At 30.9% G+C, this 15,352-nt stretch overlaps 1 protein-coding gene across 1 annotated transcript in view; it reads left to right on the top strand.

The window, feature by feature from the left end:
- The window catches only part of LOC126737236 (dynein axonemal heavy chain 3), a 110,084-nt gene that overhangs the window by 94,120 nt on the left and 612 nt on the right, over nt 1–15,352 (top strand). The window contains exons 43-51 of the mRNA XM_050442030.1: nt 2,959–3,133; nt 3,214–3,420; nt 5,204–5,411; nt 5,467–5,717; nt 8,613–8,770; nt 8,824–8,983; nt 9,038–9,229; nt 12,132–12,340; nt 12,518–12,728. Of these exons, the coding sequence (XP_050297987.1) occupies nt 2,959–3,133; nt 3,214–3,420; nt 5,204–5,411; nt 5,467–5,717; nt 8,613–8,770; nt 8,824–8,983; nt 9,038–9,229; nt 12,132–12,340; nt 12,518–12,728 (1,771 nt within the window). The remainder of the gene's footprint in view (nt 1–2,958; nt 3,134–3,213; nt 3,421–5,203; nt 5,412–5,466; nt 5,718–8,612; nt 8,771–8,823; nt 8,984–9,037; nt 9,230–12,131; nt 12,341–12,517; nt 12,729–15,352) is intronic.

Below are 15,352 nucleotides of genomic sequence, written 5' to 3'. Positions count from 1 at the left end.
TATAGAAAGTTGCAAGTCTGTGAAAGCCTGGAAGTTTAAAAATTTATTTGAAAAACATAAAAAGTTCAAGTTAATTTATGTAATATAATTAAAAAAAAAAGTCTGAAGGCCAGAAAAATTAAAATTATTTCTTCAGAATCTCGAAAAATTGAAAACTAATTACACTTCTGATAAACCATAAGAATAATTTAAAATCCTTGGAAAATAAAAAAGTAGCCTGTGCGATGAAAAATTATCCAAAATCGTTAAAATATATATTTTTTTTATTTCAAACCCCTGAAAAACATTAAAAGTAATTAAAATTCCTGGAAAGGTTGCACTTATTACATAGAATATAGTTGAAAAACGTCTCTGAAAGATTGAAAATTAATCCAAAATCCTAGAAAAGATTGATCCTAGAAAAAAATGCAAATGCCCGGAAAACCGTAAAAGTTCATTTCAATTTTATTCCAAATTTATTCTATTTATTGTAATATTGTAATAAGTTTTTATGAAAAATATAAATGAATTTCTGAAATATATATATTTTTTTAATGTTTGAACGCCTAAAAAATTCAAAATGTATCCAAGATTTTGGACATTTGGAAAAAAAATCACTCCTGATAAACTTTAACTCAACGTTAAAATCCAATTTCTAGAATATAAGCAGAACATGCCTTTCAAAAACTTCGAAGAGGCAAAAACCACTTTCAAATTCTGGAAGTCCTGAAAACGAAACTCCTAGAGAATTTTAAAAAATCCAATAAATTTCTGAAATACAATTAAAAAGATGTTTCGAAAAGCCTGGAAGATATTATGAAAATAATCCCAAAGTCTTGGAGAAAAAAAAAGTTTATACCCCTTGGAAAATCTAAAAAATGCAGTAAAACTAATTTTTATTCAAGTCATTTGATGTCATTTTTTCAGTCTTCCTCATATTTTAAGGCATTTTTTCCTTTTGCCAAATAGTTCAAGTGAAGTTAGTGAATTCAGTCATTTGCAAAAACTAAACCCTGGAAAAATCGAAAAAATTAAGGTATTCTGAAATAACTAAGTAAAGCAAAGGAATATCTGGAAAACCAAAAAAAAATATTAAAAATTTCTGGAAAATATACAAAATTACATAAAATTTTTACAGGAATATGAGAAGAAAATCTCTCTAAAAGCCTGGTCGACCCCCCCAAAAAAAATCGACACCCTCTGGAAAACCTAAAAATGTACATTAAATTCCTTCATATATATATATATTTTTAAAAATCTCTAAGCCTGAAAGATATATAAATAATTTCTTTAAAATTAAACCGCCAAGAAACCAAATAAAAACATTTTGAAATCTCTGGAAAACAATAAAAATTAGGTACATAAGATTCCTAAAACAATAAAAAATAATTGGAAGTGGTATTTTGTGGGTCTATTGGTCAATCGTTGAAGAAAACTATTTGTTTCTCGCCAACGTTTCGAATGATATTTAATTCATCTTTAGGGGCTTTAAGGCTCGAAGAGAAAATGTTTTCTCTTCTATAGTTTTGTTTTATCCCTGTAATATGTATTTTTTTAATTTGACGAGAAAGAACTACGACTTGGAGCCCTGAAGATGAATTAAATATAATTCGAAACGTTGGCGAGAGACAAATAGTTTTCTTCAACAATTAACCAACAATACACCCACAAAATGCCACATCCAATACAAAATCTCTGGTACTAAATAAAAAGTAACTCAAACCATGGAACAAGCGAATCCTAGAAAACATGGAAAAAAAACACCTGGGATCCCTGGACAACCAGGACAACCGCAAAAGTTACCTGAAAAACATAAAATATTCCCTTAGAAGACAAAAAAATTTCTGGAGCAAATTGAGTCCTGAAATAAAAATGAAAATTATATACTTAAAGAAATTACTTAATGTGCCTTAAAGGTGTACAAACAAAATGCTAAGTTTCCCAATTTTACAAGCATTTTATTGATTTATAAATTAAGAAACCTGTATACTGTTTCAAAGACCTTCACACTGCAGGGGATGTTTTATTTTTATTTAATTTTATACCAAGTGTTTTCAAAGTTGAGTCATTTATTTTAACACCTTCTAGTACTCGTCAAAACAAGTTAATATATAAAAAATCACCTATATAAAAGTTGCATAATATGATATTTACTTCACATTATTAAAAATTATTTTAAAATTTTTTTTATTAAGTTAAACTTGTTACAATTTTTACAAGAATGGTTCAAAATTGTCCCCATTTGTTCGATTAACAGACAATCTTGCTCGGCGACTCTACGACTCTTTACAAGCTTCGAAAATAAAAGCCTGGTGTCCACAAATTCAATCACAAGAATTTTCAATGTGCTCTTGGAGTATTTACTGCTCCATCATGATACACCCACTCTTTCACATAGCCCACAGAAAAAAAATCGCAAGGCGTTAAATCTGGGAGGCGAGGAGGCCAAGGGATGCATCCATTGCGCCCTATTTATCTATTCGGAACTCATTATTTAGATAATCATGAACTGCTCGTCTAAAATGTGGTGGAGTCACTTATTCTGTCTCACATTTAGAGAAGCATGTTCTAGTATATATTGAAAATTAGATCTTCTTCCAGCATGCGGGTTTTCTACTGTTCAAACATGACTGAACATGACTCCAAGTTTGGGTGGAAATTTTGCACTCCATCTCTTGTAATTATAACACAAAATTCATTTCTGTCGAACTGTTCTAAAAGCCACTGGCAAAATACAACTCTTATAGGGTGCTCTTCAGGTTGAAATGCTTGTATACGTCGTTTTATTGTACTTGTCATATTGTCTTCTACACTATAATATAAGAAACTTTTACTTGAACCTCTATGACTCTAGTACTCATTGTTGGCTCGTCTTCTTTGACTCCTTTCGACAAGTCCTACATGTAATTATAATAAATGACTCTACTTTGAAAACATCCTGTTTATCCACCAATAGGGAAATCCATTATTCTATTTCAGCCTGGCAGGTCTTCGTGAATCGGTGCAAACCGATACGAGCAAATGGAAGGAGTTCTACGATTTCTCACAGCCGAACACCATACCCTGTCCCGAGCCCTTCGAAACCCTCAAAGGTTTACAGCGACTGGTGGCCCTCAGATGCTTACGCCCCGATAAAATAGTACCCGCGGTTCAAGTGAGTATTTTCTGCTACTACCCCTTCTGACTATCGGGCATTACAGTTTCCCCCTGTTTTTTTTTTATATATATATATAGAATTATATCGTGGAAGAAATGGGCCAGGCCTACTTGGAACCACCCCAATTCAACCTGGAAGAGTCTTATAACGACAGCAACTGTTGCTCGCCGTTAATTTTCATTCTGAGTCCCGGTTCTGATCCTATGGCCGGTCTGATCAAATTCGCCGCCGACATGGGCATACATAAGACTAGTTTGATGACTATATCGTTGGGACAAGGACAGGTATACATCCTAATGTCTGTCATTTATACTTAAAGAAGAAACCATTTTTTTTTAATTTTAAAAAAGGATGAATGTCATGAAAGCTTTAATTTTTAAGCAAGTAATCACGGAATTTTTTTCAAATTTTCAAACCGGTAATTTTGGCATTTACTTTATTTTTTTTAAATAGCACCTTGTTGGGAACCACCACTATTGAAAGGCGGTTTTTTTCCCAATAGTTTGTTATGATTATTTGTTTTAAATCGGTTGATAAATTAACCCATAAAAAGAAAAAACTAAGTCGCATAAATAAACGCATTTGTATTGATAATAATAATCTTTATTTAGCATAAAAAAAGCTACATAAAATACAATACATTTTACAAAAATTCAATAAAATTATAATACTTTTATCAATCCAGTACATTATAACCTACTTTCGTCAGCAGTAGTAACATATATCGATTTAATACATACGTGGGTCATTACAAATCGCATACCGGCAATAATGACACCTGTGTCTGGGTCACCACGTGAAATAAAAACGGCATCAGAAAAAATTAAACATAATAGGCAAAATACATTATAGTTAAATAATATTTTACACTTAAACATGCTCTTTCAGAAGCTTTTTAAATGCAGTTAAACGATCACAGTTTTTTATAGTAATTGGCAACATATTATAATCATACAAGCCCTTATGCAAAACGGAATTCAACATTTGACTAGATGCAGATCTATCGGTTAAAATAAAATCATTACAATTACTTGTGTTATAGTTATGTACATCCTTGAAAAATTTAATCTTATTACAAAATATACTGTGGTCACATGTTATTTTTAATTTTAAATAGTAAAACATATACATTGAACATAATTTTTTGTTTCACAGATAACATATTGCATTGTTGAGATAGGCGTGTATCTATTACAGTGTAGCTATTATACAATAACAACTTTGTACCTAGTGACAATTTAGATCCTTCCCTTGCAATTAAAACCAACTTTTTTTGCAAATTTTATGTATAATTAATTTGAATCAAATATAACTCCTAAATATTTAATTTATTTTCTGCGGAACTCCAAGCTCAACATCTAATGACTCTCAAACACAGTTTTTAAATTTAACTTTTTGTCGCCTACTGAATAAATATGATTGTATATAGAATGATTGTAAATAGAAATATGACAAACCAATTTAATACTATCTGCCCAATACCAAAAAATTTAAGTTTTTTCAATAAGACCTTTCTGTCAACTGTTTCAAATGCCCTTCGGAAATCTAAAAATACTGCTAATACATAATTACCCTTATCAATTTCCTTGAAAAAACTATGACAGATACTAATAATTACAGATTAACAAGAGTGACTTTCATGGAAATTAGACTTATTTATAACCAAAATACTGTTATTATTGCAGTTATTCAGTAATTGTTCTTTTACAACAAGTTCCAACACAATATTATTTTTATGTGATTATTTAATTAAAAATTAAAACGTTCAACGCATTCATGGTACCCCATTACAAAGTTTAAAGAAATCATTTTTTCTATTATCATATAAAGCAAAAAGTAGCAAATAGGGTAACATTATTTTCAGAATATTATTTTCTATTAAACTACTTATTAATGTACCAATCGTCTCATTTAAAATAAATCAGTTAGTATCATTCCCTGTTAAACCGTAAGTGACAAAAAATAACAGACTACGTCATAACTATTCTATCGATATACCAAATTAAATTTGTTACACTTGCTTTTTCATACACTCTTATAATTAATACTCTTGAAATTATATTTTAGGGTCCAATAGCGGCGAATATGATCACAACAGGTTTACAAACGGGCCAATGGGCCGTACTACAAAACTGTCATTTAGCAGCCAGTTGGATGAGAGAACTGGACCGAATTTGCGACGAGGTGATAGTTCCCGAGGTGACAAATCCGAATTTTCGTCTATGGTTAACCAGTTATCCGAGCACTTGTTTTCCAGTGGCCATTTTACAAAACGGTACTTCACTTTATAACTTCTAACTAATTAACCTCCATAATTCCGTCCGTTTTAGGTGTGAAAATGACCAACGAGGCCCCGAAAGGGCTCAGGCAAAACCTTCTGAGGTCTTATCAATCCGATCCGATATCCAATCCGGAGTTTTACGCTTCTTGCCAAAATGTTAAGCCGTTTCAATGTCTATTGTTCGCGTTGTGTTTCTTTCACGGTTTAGTGCAGGAACGAAGGAAATTCGGGCCGTTAGGCTGGAATATTCCCTATGAATTTAATGAGTCGGATTTGAGAATTAGTGTGGTACAACTGCAGGTAAATAATGGGTTTAGTATGTTATGAAACAACACGTTTTAACTCTCAAAACCATCTTCCGGAATCCCCCAATGGTTGAGTTCTTGAAATATGATAACGTACTGGAAGTATCAGATATAGGACAAACAAAAGGTTTTTACTTTGGTTTAAGGAAAAATTAATTTTCTTACAAGCGTTTAGAAAGCCATTTTTCTTGTTTCCCAGGTAGTTTGAGTTAAATTATGTTTTCCAAGTCATATGGTTTTTCTTTTAGGTATTCTAAGTATCTTCAAGTAAAATGGTATATTTCTTCCTGGCATTTGAAGGCATTTTTTCCCCAGGCAGTTTATTTAAAATTAATTTGAAGCCATTTTTTATTTGTTCCAGATAATTCAAGTGAATCCGATTTTTTCCAGGCATTTAATGCTATTCTTTTATTTCTTCCAGACTGTTGCAGTGAAATAGAATTACTTTGAGCTAAGCATTTGAAGTAATTTTTTTCTTTATGGTAAGTTAGGCAAATGTTAATTGGATCATTCTTCTGTGTGCCTTTGATTTGTACAATTTGAGGGTTTCAAGATTTTTTCATAGTCGATAAGAAAGTCTTGCTTTGAGTGATGCAGTACACTTTTTAACGATAGTTATCATCGATTTGCTAATGATCAAAGGTTGTCGAATCCATAGTGGAAAGGTCTTATAAGCTCTGGTTAATAATCTTAAAATCTAGTCTTAAGGCCAATTTTTTATGTAGGGATAGTCTTCCTGAGTCGTATATAATGTTGCAAAAACTCCAATTTTGGAAGAATGATGGATTTATAACGGTCCATTAAGAAGGCATTCATTATTCATTCAAGACTTTTTAAAGGGATCTAAGGCATTTAATACCTGGAAGAAATAAATGATAGCACCTGGAAAAAATGTATTTTACTTTTATTAGTTTTAGTAATCGTGAATCGATTCTAATTCATGGTAAATGTAATGAGGACTGTGTTTTGAATATCAGTTTGAATTTCGATTGCTTGCAAGAAAGAAAAAATGTCTTGAAAGAACAAAAAACTTCCCTGAAATGCCTGGAAGAAAGAAACAAGGCCTTGAAATATCTGGAAGAAGAAAAAATGGCTTCAAATGCCTGGCAATAAATGAATTTTACTAGAACGCGTGCGAGAGAAAACAAAATGTATTCAAATATCTGGAAGAAGGAAAAAATCCCTGGAAGAAATAAAATAATTGCTCTAAAAGCTGGAAAAAATATAATTTAATGATCATGACTTGAGAACAAAAAAAATGGCTTAATGTCTCAAAATAGCCTGAATATCTGGAAAAAAATACATTTAGCAATTTTTAATTTCTCGCAAGCAGTTTAAGTAAAATTTTTTTTTTTCCAGGCATTTGATGTAGTTTTATTGTTTCTCCCAAGCATTTCAAGGATTCAAGGCAGTCTTGCTCCCAGGTATTTGAAGGCATTTTCTCTCTCTTCCAGACATTTTTTTTTCTTTCAGGCAATTCAAGTAAAATTCATTTTATTCCAGGCATTTGGAATCATTTTGTCTTTCTCCCGGGCATTTTTTACTTTTTCCGGGCATTTGAAAGTATTTTTCTTGCACTCAGGCAGTTTAAGTAATTCATTTTTTTCTCCAAGACAGTTAATGACATGCATTCTTCTTCATTGACAAATAGTTCAAATAAAACCAATCTAAGAAGAAATGACTTTAAATACTTGGAAGGAATACATAACGGCCCTAAATGGCTGGAAGGAAAAAAATTTTCTCGATCGTCAAAGTCTCAGATCAAAGTGTTGCCAGGTGTTTGACGCCATATTTTCATTCCTCCAGGCAGTCATTTCCAGATGTTTCAAAACGAGGGAAAATGACTTCAAATGCTTGAAAAAAAAAATACAAAAGTGGTTTTAAATGCTTGGAAAAAAAGCGAATTTAACTGACATATCTGGGGTTATAGAAAAATGGCTTGATGTCTCAAAATGATCTAAATGTTGGGAAAAAAATCATTCAGGCATTTTTTGTTTCTTGCAGGCATTACAAGTAAAACTGATTTTTTCCAGGCGTCTCTTGCTATTTTTATGTTTCTTCCAGGTATTTCTTCGTTCTTCCAGGCTGTTCTGGAATTTTGTGAACTTTGAAAAATGGAAATTTATCCAGGTATTTGAAGTCATTATTTAATTCTCCCAGGCATTTGAAAACATTTGTTTTTTTCTTTCTTTTTAGGCGTCTTAAAGCATTTTCTCTTTCTTCCAGGCAGTTCAAGTAAAATTGATTTTACATTTTACAAAGCTTTTCAAATGCCTGGAAGAAGGAAAAAATGGCTTGAAATGCCTAGAAAAACGTTATTTTACTTGAACTCCCTTAAAGATAGAAAAAACGCCGCCTAATGCCTTTTTTTCAAGGCATTTAAAGCCTTTTTTTTTAATTCTTTTTACACACATTTTAAGGCATTCTTTCTTATTGAAATATTTAAATTTTATGCAACTTACCCTGGATCTTAAGATAAAGAGCTTTAAATGCCTGTAAGAAATACAGAGTGGCCCTCCAGGCAGATATTTCCAGACATTTTAAAACTAGTTAAAAATTACTTCAAATGCCTAAAAGTGTCTTCAAATTCCTGGAAAAAAATAATTTTTCTTAAAACACCTGGAAGGAATTTAAAGAAATGGTCCAATGCCAAAAAAAAAGAATCTCCCTCAAAAAATCATTTTAAATAAAAAAAAATAAAAAAGTGAAGCCAAATGCCTGAAAAATACCGATTTTCTGAACTCTTTGAGACAAAGGAAAATTTGACGACTGTATAGCCAATTGGTCAATCAATGATTACCAAAATTGCTTCTAACTCACCAAGTTTTAGACCATCAAATTAACGAAAAATAAAATCCTTTTCCTTTTTAAATTCCTAACAAATTTCCAGATGTTTCTAAACGATTATGTGGACGTGCCATACGAAGCCCTGACCTACCTAACAGGCGAATGCAATTACGGCGGTAGGGTCACAGACGATAAGGACCGAAGACTATTAAACTCCCTTTTGAGTATTTTTTACGTGCCTCAAACCGTAAAAACTCCTTTGTAATAAAATACTCTCTTATAAAATTTCATTTAATTATAAATTAATTTTTTAGCTACCCATTTTCGCCCAGCGGTAATTACTACGTGCCAAAGGACACCAGTTACGAGGGAATAATATCGTATATAAAATCATTACCGATTAATCCGGAACCGGAGGTGTTTGGGTTACACGAGAACGCCGATATCACCAAGGATAATCAAGAAACGCAAATTGTACCAATTAAATTATAGTTTAAATAAGGCATATTTATTTCCTTATTTTTTTAGCTCCTTTACGGGGTACTTCTTACCCAAACTCAGTTGACAGAAGGTGGGGGAGGAGAAGATGGTCAGGAAAAAATGGTGATAGACTTAGCGCAAGATATTCTTAATAAGGTGCCGGACATTTTTAATGTAGAAGAAGTGAGCAAGAAGTATCCAGTGGTTTACGATAATTCTATGAATACTGTACTGAGACAGGTAAGTAATAAATAGTTTTGGAGAATGCAGTAGCTCTGCATCCTTCCCCATTTATTATTATTCATGGCATCTGTACTGCACACTTTTCTATTCACAATCTTATGCATGCAAAGATTGCTGGAATTACAAATCAAATACTTACAAATTTAATGGAGTAAAACTACAAAAACAAAAAGAAGAATACACAGAGTTAGTTATAGATTTCATCCATCCTCAAGCAGCGATGCACCTAGGTGACAGCACTGCCAAATTCATTAACAACAACAATCACAACTAATGTTAACAACAGTCATTACAAAAGATTTTTAAAAATAAGGGAATTTTCGAAAATATGTGATCTACATTTTTTTTTATATTTATTGATTTTTGGACAATTTCTGATTGTATGAGGTATAAGTTTACGTATTATTGGCGCATAATAGTTTAGGGACTTTAAATTAGCATTAGTACTACTTCTAGTAAACTATACTTTTTCTTAAAATATAAAATTTTCAGATTAATTTCCTAATATTAAATGTTAATTTTAATACGTGTTGATCCCATTTTAAATGTTTACCTCTAATGATACCTAAATATTTTATTTTTGAGACTTCCTTAATAATGCTGGTTGAGCTCTTGAGTTGTATATTATCAAACTCAGAACGACTGAAGTTATTGAAAAAGCCATATTAGTTTTATTGACATTTAAATTTTGTACAATTTCCAATCGGTTAATCACATATTCTTTTACATCATTCCAAGGCTTTCCGGAAAATATTAGAGCGGTGTCATTTGCATAAAAAATGAGCTTAATTAAGCGATTTCTTAGTTTAGAATAAGGTGAAATTGTCAAGACTTCATATTTGGTGGTTCTTGGACCTTGCTGAACAAAATTGGTTTTTTAACTTAAACAGTTTTTGAGGTACAAGAAACCTTTTCATATGAAATTATTGGGAAAGAAATGCCTTTTGTTTGTTTAAAAGTTCTTAAGGAATATTCCATTTCGTGAAAATATTCATAAGAATTTAGCCAAGAAACTTAGTAACAAAGTGCCTTAACCAAAATTGCCCTGACAAGTCAAACTTTTAGCTCGGAATGATTTTTTTACCCTCAAATCTATCCTCAGGTACTCATCTATATTGGTGTATAAAAAATATGAAAATATTTTAAGCGGTTTCTAAATTATGGCCGAATATGTGGGCTAACGAATAAAAATCTTGATGTTGCCATTTGAATTTGAAAACTTCAAATTTAGTCGATCTTCGACCTTGGTAGACAAAATTGCTTCTTTTTTTTTAATTTTTGAGGTAGAAGGGTCGTTCTTATATAAAATTGTTCGGAAAGAAATGTTTGTTGTTTGCTCAAAAGCCTTTAAATAATATTCTAATTATTTCGTGAAAGTATTCTTAAGATTGAGAAAAATTAACGCAAAAAAAGGGCCTTGACCAAAACTGCCCTAATAAGCCAAATTTGTAAATCAGAATGACGTTTTTACCCTCAAATCCATTCTGAGGTACTCATATATATAGGTGTATAAAAGATATCAAAATATTTTAAGCGGTTTCTAAATTATGGCCAAATATGTGGGCTAATTAATAAGAATCTTCAAAGTTGCCATTTGGATTTGAAAACTTTGTGAGACAAATTTGGTCGATCTTGGACCTTGGTAGACAAAATCATCTGTAACTTATTAAGTTTTTGAGACATAATAAATGTTCTCCTATAGAATTGTTCGGAAAGAAATGTTCTTTCTTTGACTGGAATCCTCAAAACTATATTAGCATCATTTTTCAAAAATTCTTACTAGAAAGTTAATAAAAAAAATTCGTCAACTGCCTTAACTGGGTACATCTTTCATGCAGAATGACGTCTTTAGCCTCAGTTCCAATATCAGGAATTCTAGGGTCATAAATTTCCATTAATTGTGGTACCCTAGTTCAATTTTGTGGCTTTTTTATTGTGTTTAAATTTTCTTAAAAAATCGGCGTTCATTTAAAGAGAATTTTTTATTTTTTTGCTTGCTCCAGTTAACTGGATCCACTTTTAATTCTATTTCAGGCATTGAAAGTAAAATGTGACATTTCTTCCAGGCGTTTGAATTATTTCTCTATTTCTCCAGTGATTTGGAGAGTATTTCACCCATTTTTCTGGATTTCGAGATTATTTTGAATTACATCAAGGCATTTCATACCACCTCATCCAGTAAATTGCAACAATTCTGTTTTAGGCATTACAAGCCATTTTCAATGTATTCCTTGAATTTAAATTGACTTTTAATTTTTTCCAGAAATTTAGGGCAATTTTACAGATTTTTTGGGCAATCGGGCCAGCTAATTTTTCTCCTAAAATTTTTATTTTCTCCTAATAATTGGATCAACATTCAATACAATTTCAGGTTTTGGAAGTAATTTAAAACAAAATTTTAAGTATTTGGTGCAATTAAATAGATTTTTCAGGAAATAAAAATCAATAAATTTTCCATAGATTTTGGAAAAATTGCTTTTCTCCTTTTAAGGTTTTTTACGATTTTCTCCCACTGTATGGAAACTTGGATCAAAATTTCTTTGTCTTAGTATATACCTTAGTATGTCAAACAGATTTTATAGAAGCTCTTTTTCTCTCGTGTCCATAGATTTTCCAGAAAAAAAATTTTGAAAAAAATGCTTAGATTACTTTTTTAGATTTAGATTCGAAAGAAGCATCGATTTCAAAAATAAAAAATTTCCCATAGATTTTGAGAAAATTGCGTTTTTCGTTTAGAGGTCTTTCACGATTTTCTCCCACCATTTTTGAGTAAAAGAACACCCTTATAAGAATTAAATTCTATTAATATCACACAATCCACAGATCTTCCTGCATTCCTAAATATTCTGTACAAATGATGCTAATATAAAATCGGTTACTGAGTCTCAGTATATTTTAGGAATTAATCCGATTCAACCGTCTAATCGCGGTAGTAAAGCGAACATTAAAAGAAATGATAAAAGCAGTGGCGGGCCTAGTGGTCATGTCCTCCGAACTGGAGGAAACTTGTCAGTCATTGATGATAGGCAAGGTACCGTCTGCCTGGGCGAGCAAAAGTTATCCCAGCTTGAAACCTTTAGGATCTTACGTTACCGATTTAATTATTAGGTAAGCACGTTCAGAAATTTCGAAGAAGTAGTCCATTTTGAAGTCTTCATAAATTCATAATATGTTCTTAATCATGGACTCAAGAGTAGTGTTCTTTATATACTTGACGATCTGATGATGAACGTCTTTATGTTCGAAACGCGTCTACTAGCAAGTGTTTATTATACCTTATTTTAGGTTAAAATTCTTTCAAGATTGGATCGATAAAGGGGCCCCACTAGTATTTTGGCTCTCGGGATTCTTTTTCACGCAGTCTTTCCTGACCGGGGTACTACAGAACTACGGTCGCAGGATGCATTTTCCGATAGACTGGATACATTTCGAATATTATACGACGAAATATGAAACCGAGGTGGATAAACCGTCTGATATCGGGGTTTTTTGCAAGGTAAGATCGACTGGTTGTAGTTTGGGTTAGTATTAATTAATAGTTGTTGTTTACAAGCAGCATGTTAAGGGAATTGAAGAGTTTAGTGTGTTAATTGATGTAAGTAATTAAAACAGTGGTAGTTTTGCAGCAAGATTGGATAATATAATGGTAAAAATAGTTTTAGGGTGAATCAAAAAAAAGGAAAAGTGGTTTTTATTAACTAGTTTATTTTTTTCATTTGCAAGATTTGGAATATAAATTTTAAATTTTAGTCAAAATATTAAACAGACACAAAATATAATAAATGATACGGTAAGTGAAAAAAAGGACAATAATATCAGGTCTTTTTAGCAAAATTAGTCAAATGGTTCAAAGTTTTTTGACTGTTTTGTACTTTACCTTAAGAGTTCGTTCTTAAATGTGTACTACAAATTAAAAAAATACTCAAAGATTTCTGGTGTTTCAAAGATAATAATTGGAGGAACTGCATAGTGGTGCCAGTGTTCTAGCCCTACACGACGCGTTTTTAGTACAATTTTTAAATATTACAAAGTCCAATTAATATTTTGTACTGTTTGTTAATCAGTATTTTATATTAGAATTAATACTAAAACAGAGACATCGCACAAGGCGTTTAACAAAATTTTCATAACAATCAATGAATTAATTAATCTAACAAGTAATTAATTAAATAAATATTAAAGTATTTATTATAATTTATTAATGTAAAATTTGGCTTAAAAAAATAAACAATTTTTATATCACAAATGAAAACAATTTTTTTCTGTAGAAAATGAAAACAAAAGCAGCAACTAAAGTCGTAATCACCAGATTAGATAAATAATTTCGTTATTAGTTTTCAATACTGATTGTTAATTTTTGTAACTTCTACGTATACTTTTTTCCCGAAAAATCATTTATGAAATAAATAGACACATCAAAATGTCCTAGGGAACAAAGACAATTAAATATTTATTGTCACAAATATTCAAATCATTGTTCAAATATATAGAGGCTGTCCTATTTGCCATGGATGTTACACTGTTGCTATTTCCCAAACTATAGGAGATACGAGGGCGGTTTAATTATAAAAACGTTGCCAATTTTGAGAACACCTCAATTTGCTCTTCATGTATTAGGGGAGTAAATAATGAGTAAAATTGTGTCGTATTTTTTTATGAGCTTAGAACAAGATCAAACCTATCGAGTATTCTCAAGAATATGATTCTACATATGAAACCAAAAAATATTACCTTTTTTGCGGTTACGACTTTTTTTATTTTCAAAAAAAACTGTGAAAATTTCCCTTTTTTAAAAATCATGTTTTTTTATACATTCCCTCTAATATCTACTTAACTAATTGAGCTATTGACATGATTTTTTTTAAATTTTAACACACACACACTCAAGAAAACTTTTATCCGTAAAATGTTCAGACAAAAATTGCAATAGTACTAGATGTGTTTGCGTAAAACAAGGATTAAAATGTATGACAGAATGTAAATGCAGATTATGCAATAATAGTTTAAGTTTTAATGACGATATTTCAGAATTAGAAAACGAAGAAGCCTAATATAATAATATTATGATCTTTTTCATACTTTTCTTTTAATGTTTTTTTTCGCAACCTTTTATACGTATAAAAAGCTCAAAAACGTAGTGAGTATAACTATATTAAGCAAGATAAACATCCGTATAAAAGTAATAAAAGGTCATATTTTGTAATTTCTAATGAACAATGACCTATCTAATAAAATGACATATATATCGTTTTGTTCTAAGGTAAAAAAAAATAAATCGAGAAAGAAGCGACTTTTGCCCCGTTTTTTATTACACTATATACGAATGAACTACTATAGAATATTTGAATGCGGTATTTTCCGGCCAGCTGATAGGTAGGAGAGGTCCTACGGAATGGCCTGCAATATCCCCAAATCTCACACCCCAGGATTTTTTTCTTTTGGGGTATTTAAAATCAAAAGTTTATAAAGAGAAACCGCGTTAAATATGAAATTAGTCAAATTCATGAAAATACTCCTAACAATGTTTTGGATGAGTTTTTAAATAGACTAGTATTTTGCTAAAAGTGAATGGTGGGCATTTTGAACACAATAAAATGTAATTTATTACATTTTATTGTGTTTTATTTTTTAATTAATATATTGAGTTTCATTTATAATTTTACTTAAATTGATTTTTTTTGTCGTATATCATATTTTGTACATTTTCAGAAAAAAAGTAATTAATAAGTAAGAATAGAAAAGTGAAATCCGTTGTTTTTTTTTAAATTAGTAGAATAAGTTTTAGAGAATTTAAAATTCATAAAAAACAGTTTATTTTCAAAACCGCGTATCTTAGAAATAGTTGAATAAAAGTATGGCATGTGAAACATCAACATCAAAATGTTTCTAATTTTGTGTAGAATTCAAAAATTTAATCACAGACAGGGTGTTCCATTTAAAATAAGAAAGTTGGTATCGACTACGGCTACATGAGGCACCCTGTATACAAAATTTTTGTAGGAAAAATGGGCTACCAAAAAAATTAATCGACATGTGCGAGCGTTTTTTTGAACAGGTCCTCATTTAGTTTTTATTGAATTTGTTTCATATTTTTACCGTTTACTGTATATATCTGTTACG

The sequence above is a fragment of the Anthonomus grandis genome, chromosome 6 (assembly GCF_022605725.1).
Source record: "Anthonomus grandis grandis chromosome 6, icAntGran1.3, whole genome shotgun sequence".
NCBI classification, from domain to species: Eukaryota; Metazoa; Arthropoda; class Insecta; order Coleoptera; family Curculionidae; genus Anthonomus; species Anthonomus grandis.
Note: the sequence above shows the minus strand (reverse complement) of the source record. Positions and strands in the feature narration are given on the sequence as shown.